General features: G+C 56.6%; 1 protein-coding gene across 1 annotated transcript in view; it reads left to right on the top strand.

Moving 5' to 3' along the window:
- The first annotated feature begins 1,820 nt into the window (after positions 1-1,820).
- PITPNM3 (PITPNM family member 3) overlaps positions 1,821-21,158 on the top strand; it is a 92,520-nt gene continuing 73,182 nt past the window's right edge. Inside the window, 2 exon segments of the mRNA XM_032617816.1 lie at positions 1,821-1,935; positions 19,840-19,935. Of these exon segments, the coding sequence (XP_032473707.1) occupies positions 1,914-1,935; positions 19,840-19,935 (118 nt within the window). The 5' untranslated portion in view covers positions 1,821-1,913.

The following is a 21,158-nucleotide window of genomic DNA, read 5'->3' as shown; positions in this document are numbered from 1 at the left end:
CACTCATTGCTGTCCCTGCCTCCACCAGGCCCGAGTAATGGGGAAAGGCTGCAGGGATTCACTCACACGCTCCCAGCTGGCGATGGATGGCACACACCGGCCAAGAGCTCTGGCTTCAACCTCGAAGCTTCTGAAATTTTGTCTATTGGTCAGCCCCGCTGTCTGGTTCTGGGACCCAGAACTCTGGGGACTGAGGGGTTCCCTGGGATGTGGGACTTTCAGTGCTAAAACCAGGAATCTCTGGCAAACCCGGATGGTTGGTCCCTCTTGGTGAAGCCACACTAGGGAGTTTAGACAGAGGGCCCTTGGTTCTGTTGAGTGAGGCCAGAGAAGGACCCACAGGTGGGTCATCTGAGGGGCAGATTTCAGTTCAAATGAGGGGAAACCTTCTCACGGTCAGCAGCATCCAAAGATGGAAGAACTCTTGCTTGAGGTACTGAGCTCCCTGTCCTTGGATGTAATACACCAGGAGCTGAAGGGCCACTTGATGGGGATCCGGTGGATGGAGACAAAGCCCCGGGGGGTGGGGTGCTGGGCTAAATGCCCACTGAGGACCCTTTCAGCACCATATGTGCCCCGTTTCCATAGAGGGGCTAATGGGACCCTGGAGTCAGGACAGTGGCTACCCTAAGGGGGGAATTATCCTTTTCCCTGGAAGGCGGGTGTGGGACAGGGTGTGTGAGGTGCCTGGCTACAGACGGTAACTGGGCTTTAGCTTCCCAGTTCCTCAGAAGGAAGCAGAGGGCATCTTCTCAAGGGATGTTTTGGTGGGAATTGAAAGGTCATCTGAGAACAGATACCCCCTAGCCCTTTCCAGCAGCTGAGCCAGGCAGCCGGCTTTGGGGATGTTGGGAGCTGCCAAAGGCTGGGCAGACATCTGCTGGGCCCACCGACCTGGCCCAGCCTTGAGCTAGGGAGAGGACTGCTCTCCCCTGGGGCCTCCCATCTGGCTACCACCCAGGCGCCACCGAAAACGGCTGGCCTTCTCCCGCCCCCTGCTGGGGCTGGGCTGTGGATCCCCGGCTGCCACCAGGCAGAAGCCACAACCCCAGCCTCCCCAGCCTCCGCTGGGACTGTTCACCAGGATGTCTGCGTCCCAGGTGTGGGAAGCAAAGGGGGCTACAGCTCACAGCTAGGCTCCTGGCCTCCCCAGACTGCTCCAGCCTGGAATCCCAGGTGGGCTTTACGTGTATTTTACAAGTTCCTTTAGAACTAAGGGCACAGAAATCCCTTCCCCTCTGAGGCTAGTTCAGGTCCAGGTTGTGGATCCTAGAAACGACAGCCTGGAGTTGGGGCTGATGGAGGGGTCCATCTCTTGCCTCGGATCCCTGGAGACACCTCCCTCTTGGCTTCGCGGGAGCCTCCCGGTGCCCGTTCTTCCTTTCTCTCTCTCCTCTCTGCTCTCTGTCACTCTCCAGGTGCCAGGGTCTCGAATCTCCTCCGAATTTCTCTCCCCCTCTCCCCGTCGGTGTTTCGGCCCCAGGGGTGTCTCTAGCGCCCAGTCTCAGTGGCTCTCGCCCCCGACTCGCGGTCCGCGTGCGCATCTCCGCCTGGACCGCAGCGCCTCAACGTCTCTGCGCCCGTCCGGGGCTCGGAGCGGAGCGTTTTGGAGTGGCGGCCGCGGCCCCGGGCAGGGGTGCGGGCCCGCGGGGGCGGCGTTGGGCGCCTTCCTCCGTCAGTCCCTCCCCGGCGGCGCGGGGGGGCCGGCGCGGCCGCCGCTCGGCGCCTTTAAGGGAGCGGGAGGGAGCGGCGAGGCGGCGGCGGCTGCGGTGGCGGCGGCCGCGGCGAGCGGGGCGGGGGCGCGGCGCGCGGCGCTCGGAGTCCGCTCGCGGCCGGAGGCGGCTGGGCGGCCGTGGCCGGGCTGGGAGCCGCGAGGAGAGCGGGCAGCGCCGCCGGAGCCCGCCGGCCGGGCCATGGCCAAGGCGGGCCGTGCAGGTGAGGGCGGGCGCCGGGAGGGCTGGGCCGCCGCCGGGGGGAGGGACCCGCGCGTCTCGAGCTGGGGGCGCCGGCCCAGGTGAGCCCCCGGCGCAGGTGGGCGGAGGTTCCGGGCGGGCTGAGGGGGCGGCGGCGCGGCCGGCCCCCGGGAGAGTGGAGAGGGGGCTCCGCGCGCCCCGCGCCCTTCCTGCGCCCCCGGTCACCTCGTGGGACACCGCGTCCCCTCGCCACCGCCCCGCCGGAAAGGGCCAGGTCTGCGGCGCCTCTGCCCAGCCCGGCGGTGGGGAGCTCTCGCCGCCCTCCCGAGGCCCTGGGCAGAGCCGGGCGCGGGGACCGAAGGCGAGGTCCCGCGGCCGCCGCTCCATCCCACGCCCCCCAGCGCCAACCAGGACGCGCCCCCTTGTCCGGCCGCTCGCTCTATCCAGGACGCGACAACCCCCCCCCCCCCCCGCCCCCAGCTCAGTCAGGAGACCCAGATTTCTTCTGAGGAAGGAGGGGTGCCCCGCTCCGCACCGGCCAGTGAGCCGTTCCCCCCTCCCCCCTTCCGGACCCTGGGAGGCAGAGCCTCAGGTGTGGAGGTCTGAAGCGGGGCCTCTTCTGGGGTCCCCAGGGCTCTGCCCTCCCCCAGACACAGGCCGTGTGGCCCGTGGTGTGAGGGAGTGGGCGTTAGTCATTCGTTCATTCATTCGTTCAGCCAGACGATCATTCGCCAACATCTGCTTTGTGCCAGGCCCGGAGCTGGGCTCTGGGACCAGGAGGTGGTGGAGACTCTGATCCTATTTGCGCTCTTCGGGCTCATGGTGCCTTGGGAGGGCGGTGGAACGACGGTGGCGGCAAGCCTGGACACAGCAGGGCTGGCTTGGGAGGCTGGCATGTGTAAATCTACCGTGAACTCACACCCAGCCTGTGACGTTGGCAGGTGCCATGCCATCCCCTTGGACTCGACATTGGGCTGGCACGAACCCCACCCTCTACCCACCAGCGACGACAGTGATGGCATGAGTGTGAGTTCACCCCTGCACACACTTGGGCTGGATACCGCTGGGCTGTGTCAATCCACTGCCACCCCGCAAATGCTGCTCTGACCAAGGGCCGGGGCCGGATGCCCCTGTACACATGCTGGGTGTGTGATATGGATGCCTGAGAATACACTCCCGTTCTGTCCCTGAGGAGTCCTCTTGGGGTGGGGCTGGTTGTGTGAGACAGCAAGTACGGAAGACGTGTAAACACCCCCTTTCTCACTCCCCTCCCCTTTCACCCCAGGCAGCTGGAAAAGGCTGTCTCCCTGGGTCCTTACCCACCCCCCTCCTCCCATAGGGCACATGGCAGGGTGTGTGTCCCGCCCACTGCCCCCGCGCCTCTGCTGCCTGTGTGTGTGTGTGGTGTGCAAGTACATGCACACCCCTTGCACAGATCACCTGCCCGAGAGCACTGTCATCACAGCCGCAGTTAACAATTGCTGCTTGTCCTAGGTATCAGGCACTGTGCACAGCCGTGCCGGGAGGCAGGAAGTGTTACTCTTCCCTTTTTAAAACATCTGGAAACAGGTACTGGGAGAAATAGCTCCCTCCAGGTGGCCCAGAGGGTCTGGGCAGAGCTTAGATGTAGACCCAGGCTGTAAGGACTTCGAGTACTGGATTTTCTCCATTGCTACCCTCGTAGGTTGCCCCCCTCACAGCACAAAGATGCGGTTCCAGCCCCTCCACCTTGGTCTGTGGGTGCATTGGTCTCTAGACTGAGAGTCCGTGGGAATTTGTTCCAGTGACAGGTGAAAAACTGCTCTGCTTTGAGCACCAGTGCCTGGTGCGCTAACATTTTGTCTTTCCTGCTGCAGCTTCACGCTTGGCCCTTTCCCTCAGGGTAGCACAGATTCCCCTCCTCTGTGGATCAAACCGCCCAGGCTCTTCTCCCAGCCTCAGCCGCCACCGCAAGGAGCCTTTAGGATTGACCTCAGCAAGATGGGATTGCTCGTCCTCTTCTTAGCTCTTCCAGGCTCCTTTGCATTTTGTAAAGGTCCCTTCTCTTCCTAAGGCTTCTAAGCTCGCTGACTTGGAGACAACATGTGGTGATGTGTGCACGGATGTCAAAATCTGTGTAGGATGGACTGGTGAGCTTTAGAACAAAGGGAATCCTTGGAGGTAGGAGCCCCAGTCCCTCTCTTTACAGCTAGAGAAACTGAGGCCCAAGGAAGGGCTGTAACTCAGACAGGAGTGGCTATTCAGGACCATCTACCGTGGATGGACAGGCTGATGGTCAGTCAGAAATGATCAGGCCTTCACTCTGGCGGAGAAGAGGGTGCTGTTAGAACCAAAGGAGGCTGAAGGCTGTGAGAAGCTAGACTGTGAATGAGGGAGTGTGCTCTCTGACCTGTGACGTGTTCCGTCTAAAACTGGTCAGGGGAGCCACTGACTAGAGATAGGGGTTTGCGCCTCAGGGCCACCATAGGGCATGACTCCAAGGTCATCACATTGTAGTCTAGCGAAGGCGTCCCAGACCTGTGCAGTGCACAGCCTGAGCAGCCAGCCATGGCCGTGTCAACCGTGTCACACAGGAGCTGAAGGAAGGCAGTGAAAGGGACTTCCATGCTGCCAGGAGAGCCCAGGTACAAGAGAAAATGTAATCAAGTCCTAGAAAGGATTGGATAAATGGCAGAGGGTGGATCCCCAACGGGCGACTACCAAATCTCTGGGGAGATTTCAGCACACAGAACAGGATCGTTATGGTGCCCTGTATCCAGTCTTGAGAGAAAAGGCAAGAGGAGGAGGGCCATTGGTCTTGCCCTGAGGGAGCGCTCCGTCTAGCGGACAAAGGAGGAGAGAGGCCTACCTTGGGGATGAAAGTCTGCAGTAGGGAGGTGAGGGCTGGCAGTGGGGAGGGGCCGGGAAATGCACAGAGCTACCCGTGGCGGCAGGCCTCAAGTGCAGTGCAGATAGAGAGGAGGCCAGTGGGGGCTTGAAACAGCGAAGGCTGAATATCTCTAGAAGTTGGGCCTTAAAGGCTGGCAGAATTTGGACAGGCAGGTGGCAAGGGGCAGGCTTCCACGGGCAGGTGAGGCTAGGAGGGTGGGATGGGAAAGGTGTAGGTATGGCGGGTGAGAATGGGGGTGGGGGGGGGAGGAGGTGCCCAAAGGTGGCGAAATCTGTCTGGCTGGGGTGAAGCATCCCTAGGGGGCTGCAGAAGGCCGAGAGGAGCTCCGGAGAGCATGGGGGATGGGAGGGTTGTGTAAGGCTTGGGTGTTTTGGGGGTTTTTTTTGAGGTATGCGGGCCTCTCACTGTTGTGGCCTGTCCCGTTGCGGAGCACAGGCTCCCGACGCGCAGGCTCAGTGGCCATGGCTCACGGGCCCAGCTGCTCCGCGGCATGTGGGATCCTCCCGGACCGGGGCACGAACCCGTGTCCCCTGCATCGGCAGGCGGGCTCTCAACCACTGCGCCACCAGGGAAGCCCAGCTTGGGTGTTTTGACAGATCCCTCTGGCTGCTCCTGTGGGGGCAAAGCGAGGCCAGCCTGGCTGGGCTGTCTTAGTTGGGAAGAGTTTGTGCTGGTTCTTGCCAGCCGCACGGTCCCTCCCTTCCTCCCTGGCCCCCTCTACGCCTCCCTCCACACCCCAGCAGGTTGGCAGGGGTGTCTGCCCACCCGGGGGCAGGGCAAGTGGAAGGCCGTGCCGGGCAGGAACAGAGACAACAGCCAAGAGGGTCTTGGAACCTCTCAGGCTGGGCCAGGACCATCTGGAGAGGCGGGGCTGGGGCCACAGGGCTGGGCCTTCCAGGCTGGAGGAACCAGTTTATTTGCTGCCAAGTGTTGACCTCTGCTCTGAGGGGCGGAGCCAGCGGGCTGGACTGTATCAAACCCAGTAATTCGAGTGAGTAAAATACTGATCCTATAGTGGGAGAGCTGAGAGGACGCTTCCAGAAACTCATGTTCACAGCCCTCACCACGAGGGGACGTTGAGGCCTGCGGTGTGGGGTATTTGCCCAAGGCCACAGAAGAAGGTGGTGGCAGAGCTGGGCCCAGAACCTGTGTTTCCAGAGTTTTGGCTGGGACCTTGTTCTGCCGAGTCAGCCGCCCCCTCACATCCCAAAGCCAGACCCTCTTCTGGGCCCCCTGCTTCACGGCTCCCAGGTGGTGGTGTGGGGAGTGGCCAGAGCTCTCAGAGGACAGAGCATTTGGAAGCTTGGGAAAGGAACCAACTCTGGGATTCTCAGGACTCTGCGGGGGTGCCAGGAGATTTGAGGCACGACTCACCCAGGCCGAGGGTTCTGGATGGCTTCGCAGTGTTTCTGGGGAAGAGCGTCACGTTTCTGCGGGGAGATTGCAAATGCACCTTTTCAGGTTCCGAGGGAGAAGGCTAGGGCCGAATCAGATGACCGTGTCCCAACTCAAGGCCTTTCTAAAACTCCGCCCCTAGGAAGCCTTCGGGGCCTTCCATGCAGTCGGGGAAGTGCTGGAGCTTGGGCCAGTCTCTGGTTCCTCTGCTGAGTTACGTGTCACAGCAGCCGACCTGGCAGGCCCCAGCAGTCCCCAGATTGAGACCCTTTGCTACGTCTTAGCCCTGGCTGTGGTATGGTGTGGTGAGTCAGAGACAGCACAGTTAAAACAGAGTCCTACCCCCAGCGCCTGAAGCCCCAGTCCTAGCTGGTGTTCGAGTGGTGGAACACAGGGTATGAGGACATGGCTGGGCCCCCCTTGCTGGGGCCATGTCTGTGTCGGACTGGCCAGAAAGTGGGATGTTTTCTCGTATACATCTTAGTATACAGTGGTAATTCATGTCTAGAAGAGGCTTGGAGATCTTCTGGTCCTACCTGTTAATTATGCAAGTGGGACACTGAGGCCAGAAAGGCAAAGGGTTTTTCTCTGAGCTCTGGTGTCTTCAACGACAGAGGGTGTGAACTCCCAAGACCAGTGAGGCTTTGAGGACTGGGAGCTACTCAGTAGGCTCTGGGTGCCCCCCAGAAATTCTCTGGGATTCCAGGCTTGGGAGAGGGAGGGAGAGCGTCAGGGATTATCATCCTGGGGACAGTCTGGCTCATTTTTTGGTAGCAGTCAACATGCTTTACTGTCCGATGGCACGGCAGCATCTCTTTGAAGTAGGGCTGATGTTGTTCCCATTTTATGGATGAGAAAACTGAGGCCTGGAAATGTTAAGTGTCTGGTTCTAGGGTCACACATAAAGTCAGAGGCAGAGCTGGAATTAGAACTTAAGTCTCTTCTCTTGGATTCAGCATTCCTAGGAGTTGGACTGTGTAACAAAGAACAGACCTGGCTCGGTCACTGGTTGCCCTTGAACTGCCCCTCCGGTCTCAGTTTCCTCGTTTGTAAAAGGGGAATGGGAAGGAAAGAGTTCGGGGGACAGGACAGCTCTGAGTTTGCTCCAGTTCAAATACTGCTCTCTTTTCCTTCTTGGCCTCGCTCTCCACTGGCTTTACTGTGCCTTTTGGGCCCTCACCTCCTCCCTTCTCCTCCCTCACAAGGGTGGTGGGGATGGGAGGACAAATGGGAAGCTGGGCACCGGGACATGGAGAGCACCTGCCTCTTCGGGGTCCCGGGGCCCCAGCCTATCACCAGATCTTCAGCCAGGAGCCACGTGGAAGGGTGCGGCAAGGGCCCCCAGGGGAAGGGCTGGGGGTGGGGGGAGAATACATAACAGATGAGTTTGGAAATCAAATGGGATCTGAGCTCCCCACCCACCCCCTCAAATCTCTTTATACTCCCTCTTCTACAATTCTTGTTTTCTAAAGAGAAGGGAAATGCTACACTGCAGCCCCTTTCGCAAACGAATGGGAGCCTTAGTGAGTCACTCCGGAGGTAAATCCCACCTCCAGGGCCCCGAGTCTGCCTGCCTGCGGAGGCCTGCAGAGCCGTGTGGCCACCGGGGGGCGCGCGTGTGAGGTGCCCCTGCCTGTCAGCGGCTGTGGGTGGGCGCTGGGTCCCTGCAGTGGTGCCCCCACCCCGCCTCCTCCAGACTCTCCGCAGGGTGGCGTTCGTGAGGTTCGCTCGCGGATGGGGTCACGGCTCAAGCTGGGGCCCGGCTGAGGCTGGGGGTGGCACGCAGGGACTTGGGCTGTGACCTGAGTGTGGGGTGAATACAGGACCTGCGGGGGCGGGCGCTGTGGTTCTGGGGCGGTCAGGGCTGGCAGGGGGGCAGGTGCTAATGCATCTGCCTCTAGAAACCGGAGTTCTCGGGCGTCAAGCTGTTCTCTCCAGGTATCCTGGTGGAGGGATGTGTGTGTGCTTGTCTGGAGCCTCATCTTCCGCTTTGAGGGTCAGCCTGTTAACTTGCAGACCTGGGGCAGGGAAGGCCAGCGAGGAGGTGTTCCCCCTCCTAGATGACCCGTTGTTCGGGAGGGAGGGGAAGTAGCCGTCTGTTAGCCGGGGATGCCAAACAAGGGTTGAAAGCAAAAATAGAAACGCATTGGGTTCTGTCTGGGAGGGGCGTGGAGTTCTGGTGGATCCGAGAGGCCTCTTCCGAGCCGTCTGCCGCCGATCCTGTGTTTGCTTGGCTCAGTGTTTGCAGAGCACGTCATGTCCTGCGCTCCTGACCTCCTCGGGGATCTAGGTGTGCAGGATCCGGGCTGCGGGCTCGAGGGGCTGCAACTGTTCCACGAGTCTGTCTTTGGGAGGTTTGGGGCTGCTGTGGCCATGGTCCAGCTTGCTAGCTTGCTGTCCTCCTGATCAGAGCTCCCTTTGGCCTGCCATACCCGCCCCCCCGCCGCCAGTCCTCCAACTTCCCACCCCCCCCCCGTGAGGCTGGTCTCAGCTGAGCAATTCTGAAATCATCCCTTGTGGTAAAAGGAGCTATTTTCAGCCTTCCCATTACTGCCCAGTGGGGGGTGGGGTGGGGTGGTGTTTATCCCTTTGCTGCCTTTTTCTCTCCTTCTTGTACAGTGTAATCTGGAGCAGCGGCGAGAGCATTACGCAGCCCTGCCTCCGGGGTCCCGGCTGGCAGTTCCCGGTGCTGTGATTTGGCACCAAATGCAGAGCCTGGGGCAGAGGCAACCCTGGGCCCCATCCTTGCTCTGTAGTCACTCCAGAGTGGCAGGTGGCACAGATGACCTGTCGCAGTCACCTTGGCCCTGGCCGGTGGGGACAGCTCCCCTGCTGCTGCTTGCTTCAGGCCGACGGTAGCCTTTGGTGACCTCACCGAAAAGCTGGCCAGCTCCCTGAGGTGGCGGCTCTAAAGGAGCCCCCAGCATGCTCCGCTGACTCTGTGACCCTCCCCAATCTGGTCTCCCCATGCCCTGATCGGATGCCTGGGTCCCTCCTGGTCTCTTGTTCCCTGCTCCCCTCAGTGGGTCCTGGGGTGATCTGAAGGGGCCCCTCCGTCCTGTCTTTTGGGCTCCCCCGCCCTCCTGAGGAGCCTGCAGGTGGCAGAGCCATCGGTGGTGAATTGGCAGATGCTCTGGGAGCTCCCTTTAGAGGCAGGAGAAAACCTCTCCCTTATGGAGTGAGAGTCTGGTGGGACAGAGTCTGGTGGGACATCTGGGGCTTGAGAGAATTGTTCCAAATAACTCAGAACTGTTGGGAGCCGAACTGGCAGAGCAAATGAAAGTACAATAGATAGCCAAAGCTATTAATCACTAATTCTCTCCTAAATCAGGTAATTAATGGGTATTTAAGTAGCATATTTATGAGATACCAGCAGGTCTTCAAAAAGCACATTTTTTCCCAAAGCGACTGGTTGGCCCAACTGTGTCCTGCTGGGAGACTGGGGTTGTCATCCCACCCCCAGGCCACCCCAGGCACAGGGAGCATGATGGGAGGCAGGTCCCGTCTGAGCTTCCCTTTTGGCATCGCAAAGAGGGATCGGAGCCCTTCTGAACTGACCTCACTGGGCTGTCGTGAGGATGATAGGAAGTGAAAGCCATACAGATCCTGGGCAGCGGTGTAAAATGCTGTACAGAATTTAGTGTTAGCTATGAAAATAGCCTTGAAGTTATAGGATACAGTGCCTTGATTGTGCCCGGTGCTGTTTATGGCCAGGGTCAGGCGTCAGTCGGTGGCTAGAGGCATTCCTTTGTTTTGAGTCATTGCCGACCGTGTGTCTGGGTCTGTGACTGAGTCAAGGCTTAGTGTGTGGCTTCACGGCCTGGTTTGAGATCAGGTCCCAGTTGTTCTGTGATCGGGGTTGTGACTTGATCTGTGGTCAGCTCGAGGTTAGGCTGTGGTTGAGGTCAAGGTTGGGCCATGGCTAGTCTCAGGAAAATTCAGCCTTAGTTCTTGTGTCCACCCCTGGAATGATGGAGCTATGTGGGTCCCCTGGAAGCTGGATTCCTTCAGGGTCCTCCGGGATCTGGGCTCCAGGTGCTGGGAACCCCAGCACACAGGCCCTTCTGGGACTCCTGGCATGTGCCCTGAAACAGCCCAGCACACGAGCTTGTCAGTGGCGCTTACAGCAGTTTGGGAGATAGTTAGGACATGTTTCTATAGCAACCAACCCCCAACCAGCACTGGTTTCCTTCAATAATGCCTTTTTCTGGAAGCAGCTTCTCCTGGCCTCTTGTTTCTCCCTGGGTGGCCCTGTAGCCCCTTGAAGGCTGAGCATGGGCTGGTTGGCCCTGACTGGCCTGGTCAGACTCATCCTGACCCAGAGAAGGGGCCTGAGGGCATTCCCTATGGGATACTTCCCTGAGAGGGGGCCCTCCTGAGATCTACCTGGTGCTGGGCCATGCTGAGTGTAACAAGAGATTTCTCTGTGCCCAGCCCTGGGCTGGAAGAGGCTATGGGCCTGGGGAGGATTCCTACCAGGCTTCTGCCTGGGGGAACCCACAGCCCAGTGGGACAGGCAGGCCTGGACCTAGTCTGCAGACTGGTGCTCTGATGGGCACAGGTAAAGGATGTCATGGAAGTACAGAAGAGGCAGGTACCCAGACGAGCACTGGGGTCAAAGAAGGCTTTCAGCTGGGGTAGGGTGGGGATGGAGGGTATTTCAGGTACCAGGAGGTTCAGGAGCGAAGTCTTGGAGGGAAAGAACATGGTATGGGCTGGGGTGGGGGGCGAGGGGGGCCCTTCCCAGTGGCGACGTGTTGCTGGAACCCAGACTTATGGGTAGAGGGGCTTGCAGACAGAGCAGGTCCTGGCCTTAGGTAGCTCAAGGTTTGGGGGGCAGATAAGACACAGCCCCAGGAAGCTGCGCCGGTGGAGAGGAGAGAAGGGCCAGCCGTGCACCAGGGGCAGCCCCAAGACTGTCGGGGCTTCGGAGCTTCCAGCCTCAGGGTGAGGAGGGCAGTTCCTGCTCTGCCCTCTGGGCTCCCATTCCAGGGGCTGGAGAAGCAGAGGGGCCCACTCTTGGGAGCTCCCACCTGTGAAAGGACCAGAGAAAGGCCCGTGGATATCATGATTTATTTATGTTATTTAACAAACCCTTTTATAGCACTGAGTGCCAGGCACCACGCCAAACCTTTCTCAAATATTCATTCACGGAATCTTCATAGCGACCCTAGGGAAGGACTATTATTACCCCCATTTTACAGAGGAGGAGACTGAAGCACAGGGCGGTGTAGCGACATTTATTAAGATCACCAGTTGAGAAGTGGCAGAGCTGACAGTGAGAGGAGGAAGGAAGCCAGGGCTGCGGGAGGAGGGGCAGAGAGGAGGTGGGCCTTCAGAGTCCCCCCAGCCTGCCAGTAGGAGCCTCACTCAGACTCTGCATCTCTCACTCTGCATCCAGCAAGTGGATGGACCCCTGGGACCCCAGGCCAGAACTGTGAAGTGTGATTCTAAGTGTGTGTGTGTGTCGGGGGCGGGGGTGGGGGGGCTGTGTGGGCCACGTTTGGGCTCTGAACTCTACGTGTCCACGGGGCTCCCACTGCCCACGGGACGTCTGGCAGCCTGATGGTTTCTGCAGCATTGATTGTCAGCAGTTAGACCCAGATGCTTGCGCTTGTAGAGCCTGCCATCCCCGTGTGTGTGTGTGTGTGTGTGTGTGTGTGTGTGTGAGAGAGAGAGAGAGAGAGAGAGAGAGAGAGAGAGAGAGAGAGAGAGAGGCAGAGGAGACAGAGACAGACTGGAAACGAGGGACCTGCCTGAATGAGCCCACAGCCGAGCTCTTTTCTCCCCCTCGGCCCCGTCCTCTCCGAGGCACAGATTGCTGGAATCCCGCAGGCCTGCCAGGCCGTGGTTTCAGATGTGGCCTCAGGCAGGACTGGGCACCGAAGCTGTGGCCACACTCACGGGCATTAGGCTCAGAGCCAGGCAGCCCACCTTGGCCAGCTCAGAGGTGCTTGTGACTCCCTGGAGGTCTGGAAATTGGTAGGTGTCACTTGAACACCCACAGGGCCGTGGCTGTCACAGCAGACACCTATGTCCCCTCCCTTGCTCTGATGAGCCAGACTTCTTACTCTTGAGGAGAAGGTTCTGGATCCAGCGTCTCTTGGAAATGGCCCGATTGCTTTGACCCATGTCTCTACTCCCTCCCACCCTGCCCCAGCCTGGCCAACCCTGCCCACCCTTCCTTTAAGGCTCAGCTTGGGCCTCCTCCCCCAGGGAGGACTCTGGGCCCTTCAGCCTGCAGGGTGTCTGCCTCTGGGAGGTCCTGTCCACACCTATGAGACGAGGTAGGGGTGGCATTTAGCCCAGAGTCTAGGCTGCCCACCCCTCCTTTGTCCTGTGCCCTGTGCAGGGGCTGTGCAGGGCTGGGCCCCGAGGCTGGCACTCAGGAGCCGGGATTGAGCCCATTCAGCTTTGTCCCCAACTCCTTCCTCCTGGGCACCACCTGGCCCAAGGTCTGGCCCAGGAAGAGTCGGCCAATACCCACCTCCCTCACTTTACTGTACCTGGGCTTTCCTCACTGTGAAATGTCTTTCCCCTCAGACTGGGCTCCTGAGAGCAGGGCGGTGACTCCCTTCTGGTGGGGCTGACCCTCAGGCCGGGGCTGCCCTGGGCTCCCTGGTACTGGGCAGAGTACCCACTGCTGGCTCCTGTCCATCTGCCTATTCCTGCGTCCCTGGGAGCCAGGGCCCAGGTGGGGAAGTGGGTGACCTCTGGCTGCACCCACGCTGGGGAGACCCAGGCCTGTGACAAGGTCGAGGAGACCACACTGGACCTGATGGTGGCGGGTAGATGCGCCAGGAGAGAGGGCGGGGTTGGCTTCTAGCAGCCCCTCCCACTGCAGGCCCCCCACCCTACCCCGAGCTTTGCTGGGGGATCAGCGTATCGTGGGGTGTGAAGGATCGTTTGTTTCTCTCTGGATTGCCGGGAAGGATTGAGATATTCCCCTTTCTCTTTTATCCTGACTTAGAGGTTTTTTTTTTTAATTTGGCCATGCCTCGAGGCATGCGGGATCTTAGTTCCCCGACCAGGGATCGAGCCCACACCCCCTGCATTGGAAGCGTGGAGTCTTAACCACTTGACCCCCAGGGAAGTCCCCTGATTTAGAGTTTTTGAATAAGTGTGGTAGAGAAGGTGGGACAGGAGGAGTCTGCTGGAAGAAGTAGGCTGAGCCTTGGGGTTGCGGAAGGGACTCTGCAGCCTGGGAAGGGAAGAGAAGAGGAGACCTGGGCTCCGTGCCCTGAGCTCTGCTACAGAGCACCCAACATGGTGGTCCTGAGCACAGACCCTGGAGTCATATGGACCTGGCTTCAAATCTTGCTTCCATCACTTATTAGCTTTATGACCTCAATCGAATGACTTCACACCTCTGAACTTTTATTTCCTGAGCTGTAAGATGGGGATTCATGACACCCACTCCACGAGGCTTGGTTAGGATTACTTTAGATAATACCTGTGAAGCAGCTAGCAGATCATTTTTGTTCATTCGCTTGTTTGCCAAACACCCCTTGGCCCTCTTTCACCTGGGACCCTGTACGGGACACAGAAAATGCAGAGAAGTGGAGGGCAGGGGCCCACCTCCAAGAGATCGTGCTTCTGGGCCTTTGCCCTCGCTGTTCTGGGATCACGGCACCCACCTTCTCTGACTCTCAAGATCACGTATGGCCTTTAGCAACCTGACCTGTGCCCCCTATCTCTTGGGAGACCTCCTGACCCTCTTGGGCATCTGTGTTTCCCTCTTCCTGAAGTGTGCAGGTGATAGACGCTGGGTGGAGGTTGGAACCTTAAAATCCACCTGTGCTGAGCTCCCATCCGCAACAAGCAGGCAACCCCCTACCTTATCCTAACCCTAAGCTTAACCCTATTCTTACCTGGTCTGGCTTCATTTCCTCTCTCACCTCCCCTCCGTCACTTGTTCCAGCTCTTATCACAGGCTCTCATCCTTCTCCTCTGCCTGTCCATTCCACACGTGTGTGCCAGGAGCATGCATACACATACAGACGTACACACTCACGCTTAGCATGTCTGGCTGTGTCTCATCATTCAAGTCTCCACTGATCCGACACCTTTCCAGAAAAGTCTTCCCCTCACACCCCTCCCAAGATACCCTGTCTATCACTGTTTTCCTTTTTTGAAGTATGATCTTTGCCGTTCACTAAAAAGCCTGCACCCTGAAGGAAGAGATGAAGGGAGCATCTTCCACCCAGAAGCCAGGTGACGGCTGCTTCTTAACACGATCCGTACTTATAGGTTCTTTTTTACACCAGGGTAGATAACCGAGATCCCTCCACATACATAACTTTCCGGAGGTTGTTTGCAAGAAGGGAGGAACTGTACCAGGTTTAAACAAACTTACGGTGTGTATTTTAAAAACCAGTACAGGTATGCATTCTGAAAACAAAGAAGATAAAAGTAAACCAGATAAAAGACGCCTTTGAAGAGAAAATCAACTGTAGATTTCTGCCACAAAGGAGAGTCAACCATCAGGTGAAGGGTTCATGTGGGAGGAGAAACAGCGCTGGTTCAGTGTTTATAACTCGAACACGTGACAGAGTTCTTTTGGTGACGGGGCCGATCGCCCTTGTCATCATCCCTCGGTGGATGTGCAGATCCACGCGTTCATGCCTGTCTATTCTCCAGGCTGTAATTACACCGTAGGAGACGCTCAAGGAAGGAGGACGTGGTGGAGGTAGGAAGGGACCGTTTTACTTTCTTCCCAGCACTTTCTACTGCTGAAACGATCTTTGCTGCTTCCTTGTTCCAGGTCTGCTTTCCCTGCCCACTGCCACCATCACCCACACCCCGCAGAGTGTCCACGCCGGGAGAGCCCCATGGCCGGGCACCCCCTGTCCCTCTTATTGACCTCAGTGTCCCTAGCATCTCACACAGCGCCCTGCAGGATGGACAGCTCCCTTTGACACCCAGAAGCTCCTTCCCTCTCTGCCCACCTCTAGCTGGGAGAACATCTCCCTCAAATGGAGCTGAACTGGCCTCCCTGCAGCCTTCCCTGCTGGTGGGTTCTCCCCAAGGCCAGCCCGTCATGCATGTTATGGGTGTTGCGCTGACCTAAGATGATGGTGGCCTGCAAGGATGGATGTGGTGGTGGGAGTGAGGGAGGGACAACTTCCAGAGCTCTCCTCTTTTCCTCAGGCTCCAGCACACACTCTATTTAGGAGGGAGAGGTTGGCAGGAATATCCTTGCCCTTCTTCATTCTCAGGTGGAGTATATACTGTACAGGTATGAGACCCACCATTACCAGGACCTTCTTGCTGAACCCTCACTATTCAAACTCAGGACCCAAATCGACTCAGATACAGCTTCAGACAAACCCATCGCTACTTAAACCCTTGCTGCTAACCATCCAAAACTCAGGAGCCAAGTAGATGAGGCTGACATGACTGTCCTGAGTATCCAGATTCTTGCTTTCTTAGTAATGGAATAGATTTGGACAGCAAGGGATATTTACACATTAATATAGGATGCCTGATAGTTTTTATACCTTTAGCATCTATAAAAGGGGTAGGTTTAAAAAAAAAGGGATAGGTTTATATGAGAAAACATATAAAATTAGTGTAAAATCAAGAAGAAGTTTACGTGATTGTATTCTTTGAATCACAGAAATCTTCACATACATTTGATTTATACCTAAGCACTTCTTTATTTTATTTTGATACTATTGTAAATGGTATTGTTTTGCGGTACGTGGGCCTCTCACTGTTGTGGCCTCTCCCACTGCGGAGCACAGGCTCTGGACGCGCAGGCTCAGCGGCCATGGCTCACGGGCCCAGCCGCTCCGCAGCATGTGGGATCTTCCCGGACCGGGGCACGAACCCTTGTCCCCTGCATCGGCAGGCGGACTCTCAACCACTGCGCCACCAGGGAAGCCCTGACTTTTGTATTTTGATCTTGTAGCCTGCGATCTTGCTACACTCAATTATTAGTTCCAGTAGGTTCTTTTTTGGTAGATTTTGCAGAGTTTTTGTTTTGTTTTCTAGATAGACAATCATGCCATCTGAGAATAAAAGCAGTTTTATTTTTTCTCTTCCAACATGTATACCTTTTATTTATTTTTCTTGTCTTGTTGCACTAGCTAGAACTTCCCCCACATACATTTGGGAAACGGTCCCATATCCACGTTAGAAATACTCAGTTATGGTGAATCTCGATTCTCAAACTCCCTCGCAATAAATCCAGGGGTCACGGGCAGGAAATTGCTGATCAGCCTGTCATGCCATCCACACTGTTGGGTGAGAATCAAAAGCTTAGAGGGTCCCCACAGAGAGTGTATGGCAGACCCAGCTTTACACCTAGAAGTGACTCCCAGGTCAGTGTTCCCTGTGGCCTCTGCCTTTTCTGTGTTTCAGAAAGTGCTTTTGGCCTGGCTCCAAGCCATGGAGCTCAAGCTGGGTGTGTGTTTGGGTGTCTGTGGTGGGTGGGGCAGAAGGGACAGGCAGGAGGGCTGTGTCCCTGGGCTGACCTGTGCTGGCCTCTCCCTTCAGGAACAGTTTACGTTCTGAGATCTGAGCTCAGGGCAGGGAACAGTGCCAGCATCCTGCAGGGTGACTCGGTGTGGGGAGCTGAGGCTGCAGCAGATTTTCTGAGGACTGCATCGTGATGGGCATTCTAGCCATGGCTGGGGGAATGCCCACCTCTCACTGGTTCATGCACATCTACTATGTGCCAGACTGGCTCCTCAAACATCAGTCGGAGTTGAAAAGTTTCAGGGGAAAGTCTCTGTCAGATTCCTTATTGCACAGACGGGGAAACTGAGGTAGGGGCGTTGCTGATGCAAGAACCCACATGTACTGGATGGCCAGGGCCATACGGTGGAAGACGTACCTTGTGTGCACGGCGATTTTACTGTTTTCCATTGAATTAAGATGCAGTCAATTGTAAGATGCGTCATTATTTTCTATACCCCAGGAAAGAATAAACAATGCCAACTAAATGAGGACATGCCATCATGTAAGACACACCCCAATTTTAAAGATGTTGAAGTGTGAAAAAAATGTACGTCTTAGAACCGATAAGATGAATTTATAAAATTAATAGTCATATGGAATTATATGTGCAGGGTAAAAAATTGAGTTTTCCCTGCTTCTTATCAAATTCTACTCTGTAGAGATAATCTCTACTGACGTTTCGGTGCCTGTCCTTCCGGACATTTTAATGCATGTGTGAGTACATTTATATAATAATTACTGTTGTGAACACTTGCTATATGCTAGGCCCTGTGCTAAGCACCTCGATGTATTTTATTTCATCTTTACAGTAAGCTCATGGGGCAGGTATGAGCTTTCCTCACTTTATAGCAGAGGAAAATGAGGCACAGAGAGGTGGAGGGACTCACTTGACATCACACAGCTTCTAAGAGGCAAGGGCCTGAGCCTGAATCTAGGCCTCTTCCAACCTCGGACCCTGAGTTCTTAACTAACGTGCTGTACGTACCCTCAGTGTGCAGGTATAAGTATATTTTTCAAAAATGGGGTCAAAAGATACCTATGGTTCTGGGACCAATGTGCATTTTTTTTCTTCTACCCATACTCCGTGGGCATCTTTCCATGTCAGTACATAAGGAGCTACTTGATTTTCCTACCAGTTGCAAAGAATTCCCCTGGTGACTGTGTATGAATGTATGTCTGATCCTCTGTGGATGGACACCGGGATTTCTTCCAGTTTATTGGTATTACCAGAACACTAAGATGATCAACTACATATTACCATCTTTGTATACTTCTCTGATTATTTCCTCAGGAAAATTACCAGGTCAATTTTCTTCTAACACTTTTATGGTTTTTTTTTTTTTTTTGCGATACGCGGGCCTCTCACTGCTGTGGCCTCTCCCGTTGCGGAGCAACAGGCTCCGGACGCGCAGGCTCAGCGGCCATGGCTCACGGGCCCAGCCGCTCCGCGGCATGTGGGATCCTCCCGGACTGGGGCACGAACCCGTGTCCCCTGCATCGGCAGGCGGATCCTCAACCACTGCGCCACCGGGGAAGCCCCACTTTTATGGTTTTAATGTTTACAATTAGATTGGAATTCATCTGCCATCTCCAGTAGTTCACGTGTCCAGGGAGCAGGTGGAGGGGTTCCTGTATGTGCCGGGCATCAGCTGGTTCCATGAGAGTCCCAAAGTGACAAGTAAAGGGGGCTCTGAGAATGGGGGTCATGGGAGGAGGCTTCTGACCCAGCTCTGCCTCTGGCCTTCCTCCCTCCCGTCGTGGGGTAGGAGGTGGGTTGAGGCTGAGTCCAGGGCAAGGGGCCGCATTCTGTATATGCACTTGCTCCTGCCTGCTCTGGAGATCCTCTCAGCCCCATGTCCTGGCCTCTGCAGATGTTAATAATAATAGCAGTCACCATCACTGAGCCCCCCCCCGAGATAGAGGCGCTGAGCATGCATTATTTCTGATCCTTCGAGCTCGGGATTGATTGTTGCCGATATTTTGTAGAAGGGGAAACTGAGGCTGTGGTATGGAGAGGAAATGGCCACAGAGGTTGCAAATGGCAGAGATGGAACTCAAGTTCAGGTCCCCCTTCTCTTAGTGTGGGGCTTTTTCCCCAGGGGAGGTTGCAGTCCTTCCCTGGCCTGCACACGTGTGCAACAGACATCACTAATGCCCTTCAGGGTCTGCTTCTCCTCGCCTCCACCCTCTTAAAGCTGGGTTTGGTCACGTGACTTGCTTTGGCCAATGACATGAGCAGAAGTGTGTCACGTGTGGGAAGACTCATTTACGACTGGGCGTGCCTTTCTGTGCTCTCCTTCCCTGCCTCCGCAAAACTCGAAGTCTGGATTCGAGATGCTGGCGTCATAAGGCGGCGTCTTTGAGTGACCGCCGTGGCCAGAGGCCCCTTCCTAGCTGTGTGTGAGTGAGGAATGAACCGTTATTTTTTTTTTTTTTTTTGCGGTACGCGGGCCTCTCACTGTTGCGGCCTCTCCAGTTGCGGAGCACAGGCTCCGGACGCGCAGGCTCAGCGGCCATGGCTCACGGGCCCAGCCGCTCCGCGGCATGTGGGATCTTCCCGGACCGGGGCATGAACCCGTGTCCCCTGCATCGGCAGGCGGACCCTCAACCACTGCGCCACCAGGGAAGCCCTTTTTTTTTTTTTTCTTTCTTTTTTTTTCTTGCCGCTGCTTCCTCCCGCCTCAGGCGGCCCGGGGTGGGGGTGGGGGGAGACAGGGAAAGGCAACCTCCCTCCCGCCTACCCACAGCCCAGGCCCTCCCTCCGCCGAGCCGACCTGGCGGCAGCCGGGCGACGGCCGCAGGGCTCCACAAGCCCGGAGACCGAAGGAGCCCGTTAGTGTTTTAAGATCATTTATTAAAACAGCAAAACTTACCTGATGCTTCCTGATACACCGTGTCACCTCGGCAACATCTCTTAACTACCTCTGGTCTCGGTTTTGGTGTGTTCAAAACGGGCACCCTCGTTCCTGCCCCACTGAGCCGTCTCAGAAAGGAATTTGGGTCTTAAATGAAAGCATAGCGGTGGGAGGGCTCTGCGAGATGTTGTGCACTTGAAGTCAGGAGGGCAGGGACGTGCAGGATGCCGACTAAACCTTGGTCCAGGGGCAGTCTGGGTTTACCTCCTTCATGTCAGGACACGGCCTCAAGCTTGGCTAACAGGTGTGTTTCCTTTGGCAGGTGGCCCTCCTCCGGGCGGTGGTGCCCCCTGGCACCTTCGAAATGTCCTCAGCGACTCAGTGGAGAGCTCTGATGATGAATTCTTTGATGCTAGAGGTGAGTGAGTCTCATCGTCCCACCATTGTCTGGGTGACCTTTTTAGAAGCTCCAAGAAGGGGGTCCCTGTTGGGAGTTAGTATCTCTCCCCACTCAGAAACTGCAATTCCGTGCTTCATTATTACCCAATCTGTGAGTCCCCTCAGGGCTGGGGCTCAGCGTCCAGTCATTCACTCTTTGAGATATTTGCTGAGTCCCTACAGTATTTCAGGCGCTTACCATACTGCAGTAAACAGATAGGCGTGGCCACTGCCCTCATCAAGCTGCTAGTCTAGTGGGAGAGGCCAACATCAAACAATTACATAAAGGAAAATACAGTCACAAATGGGAACTAATATCCCTGAGTAAAAAGTACCAAGTGTTAATAGAAAGAGTGATGATGGGGGTACCTGATTTAGGCTGGGGAGGTCCTTAGTATCCTCTCTGCAGCACTGAGGGTAGGAGCTGGCTAGAAGAAGAGCGGGAGGAAAGAGCCTTAGGCAGAAGACGCAGCAGGTATGATGGTGCCGAAGCAGGAAAGACGGGGCTTTCCAGGAGCTGGAGGCCGATGCAGCAGGGGGAAAGGAGAGATGAGCCTGCATGTGACCCCGTAGGTGACTCTCAAGATCAGCCCGCAGACGGGAGGGGGATCTGGAGTGGAGATGTGGACGAGTTAGTTGCAGATGTTCAGGGGAGACACGAGGGAGGGGAGGGCATCAGCTCTGCTTTTCAGTGCTGGGTGCATGGCCTGCCTGCCGGACATAGCAAGGGGCGCTAAGTGAGGATGGGAAAACAAGGAACATTACAAGGATCGGAGAAGAGGGCACCAGATGGGGTGGGCATTTCAGGCAGAGAGCACGGTCTCAGAGATGAGGATGTGCAGGGCAGGTGTGGGGACCAGTGGAAGGCAGAGTCTGCTTGGACATCAGGAGAGAGGACCCTCACAGTCACGCTGGCCTGGGCCGTGCGGGGTTGGGTGAGACGCACAAGCCTAGGAGGGTCTCCAGGCTAGGAGGGTCCCCAAGTCTCACTTGGCTGGCTCAGCTCCACTCTGGGAAGTCACCGTATTTGGGGGATTGACTTACTCCTGGGATGGGGCCAGCTTTGAAGTACTGGCTGAATGGGGTCTTGAAAGAGAAACAGAGCATGCGCTGGCAAGACCCCAGGACCCAGAGCAGGACACTTGGGACATGGTCTCAGCCGTGCCATTGACTCGTTCTGTGATCCTGGGCAAGTCTTTCACT

Source organism: Phocoena sinus, chromosome 20, assembly GCF_008692025.1.
Source record: "Phocoena sinus isolate mPhoSin1 chromosome 20, mPhoSin1.pri, whole genome shotgun sequence".
In the NCBI taxonomy this organism is placed as follows: Eukaryota; Metazoa; Chordata; class Mammalia; order Artiodactyla; family Phocoenidae; genus Phocoena; species Phocoena sinus.
This window is presented reverse-complemented; position numbering and strand designations above follow the sequence as displayed.